We start from the raw sequence: 14,321 nt of genomic DNA, 5'->3' as shown, positions 1-14,321 counted from the left end.
GCTCTCTGCTTCTTACCTGTATAAATCAGCAAGGATTGCATTGAAATCAAGAACATAAAACTGGCACATGTAAGAGCTGAACTCCAGTCTCAGCTCTGCTGCACACTTGATGTGTGACTGCAGGCAGCACACTAATGGTGAAATCCTGACCTACTTGTTTGAATGCAGCTAAAAGAAATGCTTGTGTGCTTCACTGACAAAGCTAAGTTAAGCCTGGATGAAAACTGAAGCCTTGGTTTTTACTTAAAAGATTATTGCAATTTCTACCAGCAGAGTCTGTGGCAGATCAGCGAGGTGATTCCACACGCGAATCTGCTACTCACAGGTTATGTCAGGCCATGGTTTCATGTTACAGAGCTGGAATAATGCTAGGTTAAGATATTCCTGCCTCTTCTGTCTGCTACACTTCATTTCTGTTCCTGTGCTGCTAGATGTACCAGCAAAACTGCTGCACTCTGAACTGGTTTGGGTTTAAGAACAAATCTCAGGAACATCTGTTTTGCAGAGATTTTGTGCCATATGAGTTCTTTGATCTAGTTCACAGCATGATCACACAAATAGTCAAAACTAAGTGAAAGCAAGGAGTATTGCAAGGTCAGGATTAAGTGAGAGAACACTGAGGAAAAAATGAAGTAATGCATGCCTTCAAAGTTTCCTGAGTTTTTAATTTGGAAAATCAGAACGGATCATTAATTAATAGCTGCAAAGTACTTTAAGTTCCTCTGATAGGACATGCCATATAAATACAAAAGGATTGTCATCCTCTCTCTAACACATTTCACAACCACATACCAATGGAAGAAATAACTATTGGCATAACAGTAAACACTAAGCAGTCAAAGCAAGAGACTTGAGGCTGTTTAGCACTGAGTGCCTTATTGTCATCTATTTGTCATTCTTTACTGTACAAAAATATGGGGGGAAATAAAAAAAAGATGAAAATATGTATTTCTTAGCAACATATCAAGCTGTAAAGTGAGAAGAGATGTTTTAGTTAGCAGAGTGAAGTAAAGGAGATTAGCATCAGCGATCATAATTACTACCCTGGAGATGAGCCATTAAGCCTCATTTACTTGCAGAGGTTATATTGTATCTTGAGTTTATGAGTTTTTTCCTGTTCAAAACATGCTGTCCCAATAGATCCAATATTAACTTTATTTATAATAAATATTTAATTTGACAGAAGAAGAAATACTACAGCAACACTAAATTATAAATTGAATAAGACAATTTTTCAAAAGTTCATTAATTTACTATTGTGCCTTTTTTTTGTTTCTCACTATTTCTCACTTCTTTGAAGGTCCTTACAGATGTACTCATCCCTGCAACAATGCAAGAAATGCCAGAAAGGTATGTATTTGACAATAATAATGCTACATTCTGTTTGTTAGGTATATTCCAGATAAACAGCAGAAATTCTATATCCTAGAGGAATTTTCTCACAATATTTATGCTCATTTTTAGAACAGTATAGTATGTATGGCAAAATGCTGTCAGCTCTGAGGACAGCTAGAGAACAGCCTTAAAATATTACACCATATTTTCATATCCCATTTTACTGGCTTGTTGGATATTTTGAAATAGGTTTCTTCTACACTAAAACCCTAGAAGATCAAAAACGAAACAAATGTACTTGTGTTGTTTAAGGAAAAATAATTATTACCTTTTTCTCAGAATGCTTTTCAGGTTTGTATCCTATGCATCACCAAAATATCTAAGCATTTTCTCAACAAGACATTAATAAGAGGATTATTACAAGTTACCTTTGAATCTTCTCATCTTTCCTTTCCCTTGAAGGGCATCTTGTTTGGTGTTTTATGTCTGACTAAGGTCTTTAGCTTCAGATATCTCTAATGGTTCTTGGATTTCTTGTGATTTATTCTTAAAGCTAGTGTTTTTCAATCTATTTCAACTGGCAGATGGCTTACAATTTTTCTCAGAGGAGGTACAGATCAATATATAGTCAATTTTAGCCTTTTGATGATTGGCCATTTCCTGTTTCCTTTTGGTGACACTTGAGGAGTAATTCACAGATATATCCAGGAGTCTGTTAATCGTAGACTGAAACCCAATTCTTCAAACTAATGCAAGACAATTTTGATTGATGTTTCTCTAAAACACATTTTTTCCTTCTAGTTTACTGGCAGATATAAGAAATTTTGCAAAAAATTGGGAACAGTGGGTTGTTTCCTCTTTGGAAAATCTACCAGAAAACCTGACAGATAAGAAACTGCCTATTGCACGAAGATTTGTTTCCTCCTTGAAACGACAGACATCATTCCTACACCTAGCACAGGTAAACAGAATAAGACTATACATCAAAAAAAATGTCAGTTACATTCAGTGCACCTTGCTGGCTGTGGGATACAATGCATTATTTTTTCAAGGTTCAACTTCAGCCATGGAAGACTTGCATCTTGTAGTTTTAACCATGCATGAAGGAAGCAGCATAGATCTGACCAAAACTTCAAATTTTTGTAGTAGAAAAGAGAGAAAAGACCATAGTTATAATGAACTACTATCATAGGAACTTTTGGCAATCAAATTAAGTGAAATACATGGGTATTTGTTTTAGTTCCAAATTGGAAAATATCAGATGGTCCTTCTTGACTAGCAAAGGTTTACTGTCTTGTCCATGGTGTCCTTTAATGAGCTTATTTCTTTTTGAGTTTTGACTGAAAGGAGAACATGTGAGTGACAGGTAGCTGAGGGCTCCAAGGTTGTTTTGGCAGGATATAGGTATCTGCAATTAGGAGGCACCTCCATGTGCTGGTTTGGTAGATTATACAAAAGGATAGAATGCCTTTCGGGGAACTTAAGTGCTAACAGCTTGGGCTTTGAGGTGGTAGTCCTCATGAATAACCATATATTCATCTTGATTTAGTTTTCTCTTTCATAAATATTAAGACAGAAGTAGCGTGTGGGTGACATTGTGAAGATGATCTGACAGGAAGGCACATTAGAAGAGCATTAGAAGTCTAATGGAAGGGAAACACTGTCTCATCTGATCTATGAAAAACCCAGCCATGATAAGAAAATTAAACAGAATATAATTCTTCTCTGAGGAGTTATTCAGGTCATCCCCAAGTGTGGGTCTGTGCTAGTTTTAGCTGGGATAGAGTTAATTTTTTTCACAGCAGCTAGTATGGGGCTATGTTTTGGATTTGTGCTGGAAACAGTGTTGATAATTCTGGGATGTTTTCATTATTGCTGAGCAGTGCTTATACAGAGTCAAGGCCTTTTCTGCTTGTCACACCACCCTGCCAGCAAGTAGGTTGGAGGTGCACAAAAAGTTGGGAGGGGACACAGCTGGGATAGCTGATCCCAACTGACCAGAGGGTTATTCCATACCATATGACATCATGCTTGGCAATAAAACTAGGAGGGAGGTTGGGGCGGGGAGGGTGGGCTGCTCAGGGACTGACTGGGCATCAGTCTGTTGGTGGTGAGCAATTGTTTTCATTTGCATCATTTGTCTTTCTTGGGTTGTATTTTTCTCTCTGTTTTTTTTTTTTTCCTTTTCCTTATTGTTGTTGTTATTATTATTGTTACTATTATTATTTTTATTATTATTATTTCTTTTTAAAAAATTATTAAACTGTAGTTATTGCAGCCCAAGAGTTTTCTCACTTTTACACGTCCAATTCTTTCCCCCATCCCAGCGGCGGGTGGGGAGTGAGTGAGCAGCTGTGTGGTGCTTAGTCACCAGCTGGGGTTAATCCATGACAGGGTCTCAGCATTTTACCTTGCCTTCTCTTACAGATTGCTCGGCCAGCTCTTTTTGATCAGCATGTGGTGAATTCCATGGTGTCGGATATTGAAAAAGTTGATTTGAATAGTATTGGCTCTCAGGCACTCCTTGCAGTCTCAGGGAGCACAGACTCTGATGGGGAGGTCTACAGTGAATGTAAGTCCATGGTGATATATTTGTATCATTAAAAGTAATTCACTCTTTCATTCCATGCCACACTAGTCTACTTGGAGATGGACGGAGAAAAGGCACACATAGGCACTGCATTCTGTAATCTAGCTCAGTGGTAACTTCAGTAGCTTAAGAAAGCCAATTGGTTGCCCTAGCATGTCCTACAAGAACAGAAGCTTATGCTGGGAAGTCATCCCAGCTAGATGACCTTAAATGGTAGCTGAAAAAATCATTCACATGTCAGTTGCTAAGTGTAATAAAATCTTTTTGAAGTTTTGTCCTAATCATATGGGGATATTAGCACAGATCAATTCTTGAAAGATATCTCAAAAAACCCATATCATTATGGCTTAATTTAATGGATAGTTGAGATAGTTTATTTTTTTGGTATGAACAGATTTTTTTTACTGGAAGTTGATCTTTAAAAAAATATATAATTTTCTATAAAGTGTAACAACTATTTTCATACACAGAATAGTGGAGTAAAGTACAAATTTTGAGGGTGTTAATTTTCATATACATGACATTGAAAAAAGATACAGACATTTTCTCTATCAAAAAGATAACTTTTGTCATAGGTATCATGTTGATCAGAGTTTGGAGAGCTGAAAAAAGAGCAATAGCAATGTGTTGTCTTCTAAATATTGTTACTTTGATCACAAAAGGTTGTTCTTTTTAATGGTTCACAATCCTATTCACATTTTCATTTGAGGTGTCTGTTTCCTACTTTTTGTGTAATTTGTTTCTATTTTGTTCTTTGTCTTCTTTCACACTGGTCATAAAAAGAAAAGGAGAAGAGAAATAACTAGTCAGGCACTTTTTAAAAAATGTGAATTGGGGAAGTTAGCTTTACCTTTTATTTTGAGAAACTTGTAAAATATAAGGGAAACCTAAGACAGTATACAAGTCTGCCACATTACAGATAAAGCTTTACTACTAAACTTAGTAGTAGAAAGGTTTTCAAGGCTGAATCTTAAAATTAATGGAAAATATAAGAATTTTTTTTGCTTTTATTTTCTTGTAAAACTCCGTTGTCTCACTACCTGTATCACTGTAATGCTTAAGTAATTAAAATATGTATGTGTGATGGATGTGTGTCTGCTTGCTTTGCTGGGGAATTGCTCATTTCTTCACTCTCTAATTCTTTGCTTTTCCTTTCCATGCTACAATATTGTCATATGGCTGGTGAGTGGCTTTTTCTCATGTTCAGAATAGCATGCAATGATATGTTCTCCTTTTTACATGGTAGATGACTCTATTACAGTGTTCCAAGAACTCAAGGACCTTCTAAAGAAGAATGCCACTGTGGAATCATTTATTGAATGGTTGGATACTGTGGTTGAGCAAAGGGTTATCAAGGTACCTTTCAAATGTTCTGCCTGACTCAAGACCAAATCCTTCTCCCATTACTCCTTACACAGTTCCTTATTTATGCATTCCCATTGGTTTCCCACATGGGATTCTTATCTCTGCTGCCATCTCCTTATTGTAAGAGGGGAGTTCTTCATTTGGTGTGAAGGGTTCCAGTTCTGTTAGTTCTAATTAATCATGTTGAGTGCTGTTGAACAGTCTTACGTGTGTGACAAACAAAGAAGTATTTTAACTAAAACATTAAAATCAGCACTGTCATGAACTGTATGTGAAAGAAACCCATCCACCTTATCTGTGCATGCAGAATCACAGGGGTGTTGCCCAATGAATAAGGTGAACAAAAGTTGTTCCTTAGAGAAGCAATTCTTTCTTTCATGGTATTTGGATAGTGCTGTATGTGGTATAAGTTAATGTAGCAGCTGGATTCAGAAGTAGCTAACCTGTAGAAGGATTTCTACAGAACAGGATGGAAGATGCAGTTCTGTAGCTTTATAAGGTGCTTAACTCGGTAATTGATGGTTTTGATGGGATTTTTTCCCCCGATTTACAAGATGCTTTATAATCATAAGTATTTTATATGCAAGTAGTTATACAGGAATGATTATACTATAGTTCAGAACAAAATAATTGAGTTCTGAGTTACAGCTCAAGTAAGAGAGATTTACCCAGTTTGTGACTCTAATGAATGTAAACTAGCAGAATAAAATGTTACATATTAAGTGCTAGTAGCTAAACATTGGTGTTCTCATCAGGTCATGTTCTATCTGGAAATGCAATATCTTATCCATCATTTTAGGGATCATCTTGATATGAATGGATGCAAGAGGAGGAGACAGTGCAGTTAGATTTGACTGGCTTGCAGAAGAGTGATTGCCACTTACAGAATAACCATGGGCGTGTCATTTTTCCTTTCTTCACCTGTTTCCCCAAATTTCAATAGAGACAGTGATATTTTCTTTCTTTTTAAAGCACTCTGAGTTTCCTAACATTTGCTGTCATATGTGAGCAGCACAGTGAGGAGCTTTGGATGATTCAGGGCAGCAGAGCCAAAGCAAGTCCTCATACACGCTTACCTCGACACAAAACTCCCACGGAAGCTGAGCAATCAGAACTTATTTTAGAACTGAATTATTATAGTCTCAAATTGATTCCACAATTTCAGAAGACAATTCCTGATAAACAAGCCAGGCAGAAAAGGTGAAGCACTCTCCCATTCAGCATCTACTATGTGATACTGTATTATTAAAGTTAACAGGTATGGTTCCTAGCGTTGTTTTTCCTGTAGTTAGGGGTAAGAAATACATGTAAGTCCTGATATGCAGCTAGGTCAACTAAGCAGAAGCTAATAATTTACAGAACATGTAATCCTTCCATTGCTGTCTGCCTTCTGTTCATGCTAAAGTGTGGTTACTGTCAAACTCACACAACAGCTCCTTTCTGTTTGCTGTTTGAGAAAGCAACAGGGCATACGTTACCACATGAACAAATCACTGCCAGAGCAAAGCAAAGTGACAGTATGAAATGAGCAGCATTAAAAGCATCAATGTTAGGGTAGTGAACATACCATTTTGTAAGAGAAAGTCTCCCAGTGTTATACAGATTACATTAAAGTACAAAGACTAATTTCTATTCTTTGTTTATGTGGAATAACATAGTGCCAGAGGGTGGGGTATTTTTCTTTCTGCCAGTATATTTACAGAATAGTTTGGCACCTTTAAGAGTAGAATATGAGCTAATTTATATACCTTCAGGGCACAGCAGAGCCCAAGCAGTAAGCAAGATGCTTTATCTAACATTGTCAGAGCTCTACTCTGGTTGCACTGAAAAGAGTGAATGCTGCTGCTCTTTGTCAATTTAGGACACACATTATGAAGACAGTTTGAATCAGGCAGTTTGATCCACCCTGCCACATCAGCCTGAGTCAAGGACTCCTTGAACTCTCAAGGATATTCAGTTGTCCTTTCTTTTCTCCTGTATGCAGAAAGCAAGTTAGCATACTTAACAGTATTTTACTATTCTCTTTCAGGCAAGCAAGCAAAATGGGAGGTCATTAAAGAAGAGAGCTCAAGACTTCCTTCTCAAATGGAGTTTTTTCGGTGCTCGAGTGATGCATAACCTAACCCTAAACAACGCTTCAAGTTTTGGTACTTGGGCTTTGTAAAAACACTTATATTATATGCATATGGGCTAGCACTTACCAGCTTTCCACGATTTCCTCAGCAGAGGAACCTGTCCTAGTCTAAAGATTCTTTGATCAAAGCCACAAATGCTGTGTAGAGTGTTTTTCAAACTAACGTTTCACAGTAAATGCTAGCAATATTTTGCTGGTGACCTGTGTCACATATTCATTTTTCAAAGGTATTTTTCTTTTCAATTGCTGTTTGATACTGCTTTGCCATTTAAGAGCTAGAAGCTCTGTTTTGTTATAGCAATGGAAGTGCAACTGTGTATCTCAGTGTAGGAGACAGAAGATTTAAATTATTAGTTTTACATGTGGATCAGTTTGGTAAAAAATGCTGCTGTATAGGAGTTCTTGTGCATGGTATGTTTTCATAAAAGCAAAAGGAATTTGGCAGATCACCACTCATTTAATTCTGGGATCAGCAGACAGTAAATTCAACAGTGTTTGTGGCTTTTAAAAATTAAGGTTCACATGTTCATCTTTAGAAATGTTTACGTTTTTTGGGACTCTCAGAAAGAATCTTTTATAAAGTAGAAGATGGTAGAGCAAGCGAAACTCACTTTAAATCTAATACATAATTTCCTAAGTTTAGTTGTAGGTACATTGTTATCTAAAATTCAGAGGGTATTTGAAATGGCTGTAACAGAGACACACACTTTTAATGTGATATATCCTTGAAATAAGGTCAAAGACTTCACCAGTTATTGTCTGGTTATTTAGCACAAGGCAAACAGAAATAGAGCAGAGGCATTCTAGCAGACTTCGGCCTTATCTAGCTCCACTGTGTGCCCTCTTCAAGTATAAAGCATGTCTCACTTTCATCAGTATTTTTCTTTGATGTAATTAGTGGTCAAATAGCCTACAGGACAGTAAACAATTGAGCTAGGTGGGCCAGTGCAAAGAGAGATTAGAGCTAGAAGTTAGGCACTATTCCTTGTTGGTCTTGCCAGGTCATTTAAAGTCCACAATTATTTGTTTGTTTCACTTGCTTCTTGTAGAGTGCTGAGAGATGGTCACAAAGATAACTTAGTTTCTCTCTCTCTTTCTCCTCCAAAAGGTTCTTTTCATTTGATCCGCATGCTACTAGATGAGTACATCCTGCTTGCCATGGAGACACAGTTCAACAATGACAAAGAACAAGAACTCCAGAACCTACTGGACAAATACATGAAGAATTTAGGTAACTAGAGTTTCTTTTGAATGTACTGTTGTATTTTTAGAAATTGACATATTTGTTTAACTTTAAACAGAAGCAGACTTACTATCTTCTCCTGAAGTTATAGTTACATGCAACATTGTCAAATTCACCTGAAAAGCTTGTGACCATTCACTCACCATTCATTCCCACCTTCCTACCATAGTTCACTTAATAACATTTTGTGGGAATGTGAATACACTGAATCACTGAAATGATCTTGGATGCAACAAATACTTGTAGGTACATCTGAAGGGCCACATGCTGAAGTGTGAAAAGAGGTAAAAGTAGCAGAAAGGGCAGGAATTCCTAATCCAGTTTTTCTGCCAAAGCCTAAATATGTAATTACACCTTGAACTAGGAATGTATTAAATGTTACCAAAATGCAAATATCCCTGCAAGGCTGGAACACAAGTTTGGAGCCCTGTGTAGCATCTGGCCGAGGTATTACTATGTGGAAGGGAAACAAAATTAATTTAAAACAGTATCCTTAATATTTTCCATCTACCAGGCTTCTTCAAGGTTAGACAGTTTGAAGTCATATGCTGCAGGTCCTTTGCTATAAAATGAATGAAGATTGACTTGGATCAAATACTGGTCCAAGTTAATCCTTAAAAATCCAGTGAAACTCAACTGGGTTTTGCTGAATTATTTTTAATGAACATTAGCACCAGCAATCAATCTTTAACTTTTTGGTTGTTGTTCCTCTAAATCTGCACTTTGCTGCAAGAAACTTGCATAGAATTTGTCTGAGAGTAGCTGCCATTCTTTTTCTTTTAATTCAACCTTCAGGAAAAAAGCTTGTCCTATGTAGCAGTTGCCTTATCCTTGGATACTTAGGTGAAGTACTTGAAACCATAAGGTAAAGTCATGGTTTCCACTGAAGAATAGCAAAACTTCCCCTGACTTTATCAATAGTCTGCAGAAAACTGAAGAACTACTGAGTATAACAAATGCTTTTCTCTAGATATCAGTATGAAAATAGAGTTCAAGCATTCTAAAATTCCCATTGTTAATTCTTCAGGATGACGTTTTCTGAGCCTGATTCACTCTTAGTGCAATTTACTTGCTGACATTTTCTTCAAAGGAATAAATCTGATTCATACCTTCACTATGATGGCTTCGGTAAGGAGCTGGCACTCTGTGATGTAGATCTGTGGTCAGGGAATATGATATAAATGGTTCCACTGGGAAGATCAAGACTAGAGCAATATTTGTATTTATTGGCTACATGCAAAATAAGGAGGCTTCACTGGGTTATAAAATAAGCAATCAAAGATATGAACAAATTGGGCAGCTCATATGCTGTCTATATACTAGTGGTAAATTTATGTGCAATGAGCATACATAACAGCCGTCAAGAGTTTTCATTACTCTTCCAGATGCAAGCAAAGCCACCTTTACCGCATCACCAAGCTCTTGCTTCCTAGCAAATCGTAATAAAGCTGCTCCTCTGCCCAGTGACACTTCAGTCAAAAATGAGTGTCTAGCAGAGCAAACCTATGCGACCTTGTCAGCTAGCCAGCCCAGCAGTGTACCTTCTGGTCTGAATGCCTTTCCCGCAGGAGACAGTGAGAATATGCAGCTGACAGGTATGTATCTGTTCTAGTTTCTCCTTCTTTTATTTGCTTGTTAGTCTTTCAGTCCACAGTAACATGTTGCTGTAGGAGGAGCAATGACCATATGCATTTATAAAGACCTCTAGTAAATTAGTCATGACCTCTGCCTCTGTGCTGATTTACAGTAGGCAGCAACTGTAGAGCCCTGCCAGTAACAGATCCTCTTGGAACAATGGTAAAACTGTCCTACACCTCTCGGCTTGGTAAGGTTCTTGTGAGGAGAGAATGAACAGTAATGCCTGGAGCACATGAGGCTTGTAACTGCTGGAATTTCCAGCTGAATGTGGCAGCCTCCAAGCTGGAGAATGAAAGCGGGAAGCTTTATAGCCTGAAGCCATGGATTAAAGAACTGTGTGTTGTATAGTTGGGGGCCAATGCATATCCTTTGCACTTCACCAGAGGGTTAGTGTCTTAACAGATCTGCTCTATTCAGCAGTACTGCAGTGTGAATGCGAATCACGGCTAATGCTTATTTATTCCAGGTCAGATGGAGCTGTCTCAAAGCACTGGTCACCTGATGACTCCACCCATTTCACCAGCCATGGTCAGCCGAGGAAGTGTTATCAACCAGGGGCCGATGGCTGTGAGACCTCCAAGTGTAGGTCCAGTGTTATCCACACATTTACAGTGCTCTTCCTACTCAGAACCCATTTATCAGACTTTGTCACAAACTAATCAGAATTACTATGGAAACAATTCCAATTACCAGGCTATGTTCAGAGCTCCGGCCCATTCCACCTCAGGAGTTTACCACCACAGAGCAGAGCACAGCCGATTCAATGCCTTGAGTGAACAGCAGTTCTCCAGAGACTACTTCAGCAACAGTTGTGCTGTGTCACCATACAGTGCTAGATCTCCTTCCAGCTATGGTCCCTCATCCATGTCTCAGGACACACACAATATGCAGTTTCTGAATACTGGGAGTTTCAATTTCTTGAGCAACTCAGTGTCTGCATGCCCAGGAGCAGCATATCCCGCTAATGCTTCCAACGGTATTAATATGTATTTTCTTTTTCCCTTCTGTTTCTGTTTCCTTGCTGGAGTAAAACACTTTTTCTCTGCTTTTTTTCTATGGAAGATGTTTTCCAGCTCTTATTTATAACTTCCTGTTTTCCACTTCTCTGATGACACACAGAGATTGTAAAGCAGCTTAACAAGCTACTTAAGGATTTGTTTTCCTCTGGTGAATCCTCTGTTGACATCAGATGCATCTGCTGCACCTATGCTAATCTTCCTTTGGCACCATCACCATATCTTGCACAAAGGAAGCAAAAACCAGGATGTCCTTGTGATTTAACAACCTCTTGAAAAGCCCCCAAAACATCTACTATGAAATAGAGCAGGCATAAGATAGCTTACCTCTGGGATCAGCGTAATGGACCATTCCGGTCACAGGGTCAGGATGGTGAAATGAAGTATAAAAATGTGCATTAGCATTAGTTTTAGACTTTGGCCCTAATATTTCTTATACTTCAAACGTAAAGTTACTGTCACAATCTGCTTCAGAGATATAGTCAGCAAAAACACCTCCCTTTTCTGGAGGAAAGACACATGGAAATTGCTTTTCTATGGATTTGTATATGCAGTAAGTATGTATTACCATGCAGATTTTCTTTCCAGGTATATTATCCTTGATTGTGAGCTTCAGAAGGGAGCACTGAACTGTGGATAGGAGTCCCCATGGTATCTCCACTGATTGCAGGCTACTGTTTGATTCTGAACTTAGAATGGAAGGGCAATTCTGTATACTGAAGGCACGACTGAACTCTTAGGATCTTTTTGCTCCCTTGTTTTGTTGTGTCTTTTGGGTCAGTCATTGCACATGTTACTAATGTTACTAGGCTGTATGTGTACATAAACAATCTTATTCTCAAGGGACTCAGCTGGTAACAATTACCTTTTGTCCGAGGTTATCACAGGTTCCTACTCTACCCTTTCTCTTCAACAGTAGTTTCACTCTGCTTTTTTCCAATCTCCTGTCAATAGGATATTATGGAAACAATATAAATTATCCAGAATCTGACAGACTTGGAACAATGGTGGATCAACATGTTTCTGTAATCAGCAGTGTAAGCAGCATTCGATCATTGCCATCATACAATGATATACACGATCCACTGAATATTTTGGATGACAGCGGAAGAAAACAAACAGGCTCATACTACACAGAAACCTCACCTTCAATTGTCTGTCGGACTCCTATGCGTAAGTATAGCTAACGACTGAGGACGAGCTATGAACTTTTTAGCATCCTAACAGGTGCTGAGTATTAAACTATAGCTATATACATATAGTATATGAGATGCAATATAGTGATGAAATAGCTCGGTACCTAGGAAGTGTCATAAGTTGTGTTTTCCTTAAAATTGCAGGACAGTAGGTTTAATAACCCTTCGCTCCCATAAGGAGGACTATGATCCATTGTCCATGAGGAGTGGAATGACTGGCCTGAACTGCAGAAAAATCCATATTAGGAAACACTTTCTAACTATTAAGTAAGCTAATAATGGACTGGGCTCTTCTAAGGGCTCTTCAAGATCCTCACTGTCAAACAGATCAAATGAACCCTGGGTCAGGGATGTCTAGATATATACTTCCTGTGGTATGGTCCCTTCCTGTTCTATGCTTCAACAACTGTGTGTGTTAGGCAAAGCTCCCACTGACAGTGAATTTTAGGTGAAATTACCTAACCACAAAGGGTTTGTTCTGGTATATGCATTAAACATATTGCAGTTGAGTTTGGTCTCACATTCCAAAAAAGGTTGAATGGAAGATATAAAACTAAGGCACCATTTCTCCACAAGATTACCTCTTCCTACTACTTACCTGTTAACCTTGCACAGAAGATCAGACATTACTTGCCTCATTAAGGCTTTGCAAGAATTCAGTGCTCAATTCTTTAAAGGACGCTAAAGAGGGGGAAAAAAACTCAGCACCACCACACAGGGACTGTGCCCGTCAAGTATCTTCTGTATTGATATGTGCCAGGTGGTTGCAGTGGTACCACCAGTCAATATGGACCTGAATGGTATAAGATACGGAAAGACGAACATAGTGCACATAAACAGCTTTGCACAATTTTCATAGCAGATGGCTCATATGTAAGCCGTAAACTTCAGGCCCGTAGCTGGATTTTCAGCAGAGCTCAGTTATACATCGGTTTTGACCTATTCCCTGATGGTGTAAGGAGCCACTGAAGAAAAGTTATAGAAGCATAGGTAAAATGAGTGAAGTATAGAAGTGTTGGCGTTTCCATCCTTCAGATGGTGTGTTTGGTAGATAAGGGTTTCCATCAGATGAAATTGGGTCGTGTTTTTTATGAAATTCAATAGATAGAAACCTTGCAATGATGGTAACTTTTTTTTCCCACAGCTTCAAACATGCAAACCACATCTTCTTCCCAGTGTATGTATGGAACATCTGGTCAGTTCCCTTCTCAGGAAAATCTGGACTCCCATGGCCCACCAAGCAGAGATATGGTGTCATCTTTACCACCAATCAATACTGTCTTTATGGGAGCAGCTGCTGGAGGAACCTGAACTGGGAGAGACATGTCAGTGCCTTAAGCTTACTTTCCAAATCCAGACATTAAGGCTATGATGACAATCCCCTTCAAGTTGGTGGAATAGAAAAGTATTACATATAGGTGTTAAAGGAGCCATTTTAGAGATATTAGCAGCCCTCCACACACAAAGAAAAAAGCTATATTCAGATTGGGTCCTGCTTGTGAATCACTTGGCATTGTTTCATTCAGAAATTCATTGTGAGCAGAAAGAACTAGTGATTCTTGCAAGCAAGATTAAGTTGTAAAGAAATGATTACATCTATTCCTAATTTATTAAAAATGCTATTTTAGTCTTTCACTTGTATCTTTTTGTATAAAAATGTTTATTTAATGCCCGTGTTGCTCATTATTTATTAGGATCACAGAGTAACTGTTTACTTTCTCTTATTTGACAGATTGTCAAATGTATGCATCCTACCTCCTATGGAAATGTTTACAAGGTCAATTTTTACTGTTTTAAATGAAAC

At 38.2% G+C, this 14,321-nt stretch overlaps 1 protein-coding gene across 1 annotated transcript in view; it reads left to right on the top strand.

Moving 5' to 3' along the window:
* Positions 1-13,828, top strand: part of RFX6 (regulatory factor X6) — a 36,699-nt gene extending 22,871 nt beyond the window's left edge. Inside the window, exons 10-19 of the mRNA XM_075708066.1 lie at positions 1,301-1,350; positions 2,137-2,296; positions 3,763-3,907; positions 5,172-5,281; positions 7,320-7,437; positions 8,533-8,655; positions 10,053-10,262; positions 10,772-11,281; positions 12,276-12,494; positions 13,662-13,828. Of these exons, the coding sequence (XP_075564181.1) occupies positions 1,301-1,350; positions 2,137-2,296; positions 3,763-3,907; positions 5,172-5,281; positions 7,320-7,437; positions 8,533-8,655; positions 10,053-10,262; positions 10,772-11,281; positions 12,276-12,494; positions 13,662-13,828 (1,812 nt within the window). The remainder of the gene's footprint in view (positions 1-1,300; positions 1,351-2,136; positions 2,297-3,762; positions 3,908-5,171; positions 5,282-7,319; positions 7,438-8,532; positions 8,656-10,052; positions 10,263-10,771; positions 11,282-12,275; positions 12,495-13,661) is intronic.
* The last annotated feature ends 493 nt before the right edge of the window (positions 13,829-14,321 follow it).

This window comes from Pelecanus crispus, chromosome 3, assembly GCF_030463565.1.
Source record: "Pelecanus crispus isolate bPelCri1 chromosome 3, bPelCri1.pri, whole genome shotgun sequence".
Taxonomy (NCBI): domain Eukaryota; kingdom Metazoa; phylum Chordata; class Aves; order Pelecaniformes; family Pelecanidae; genus Pelecanus; species Pelecanus crispus.
The sequence above is the reverse complement of the archived record's forward strand: the minus strand, read 5'-3'. Positions and strand labels throughout refer to the sequence as shown.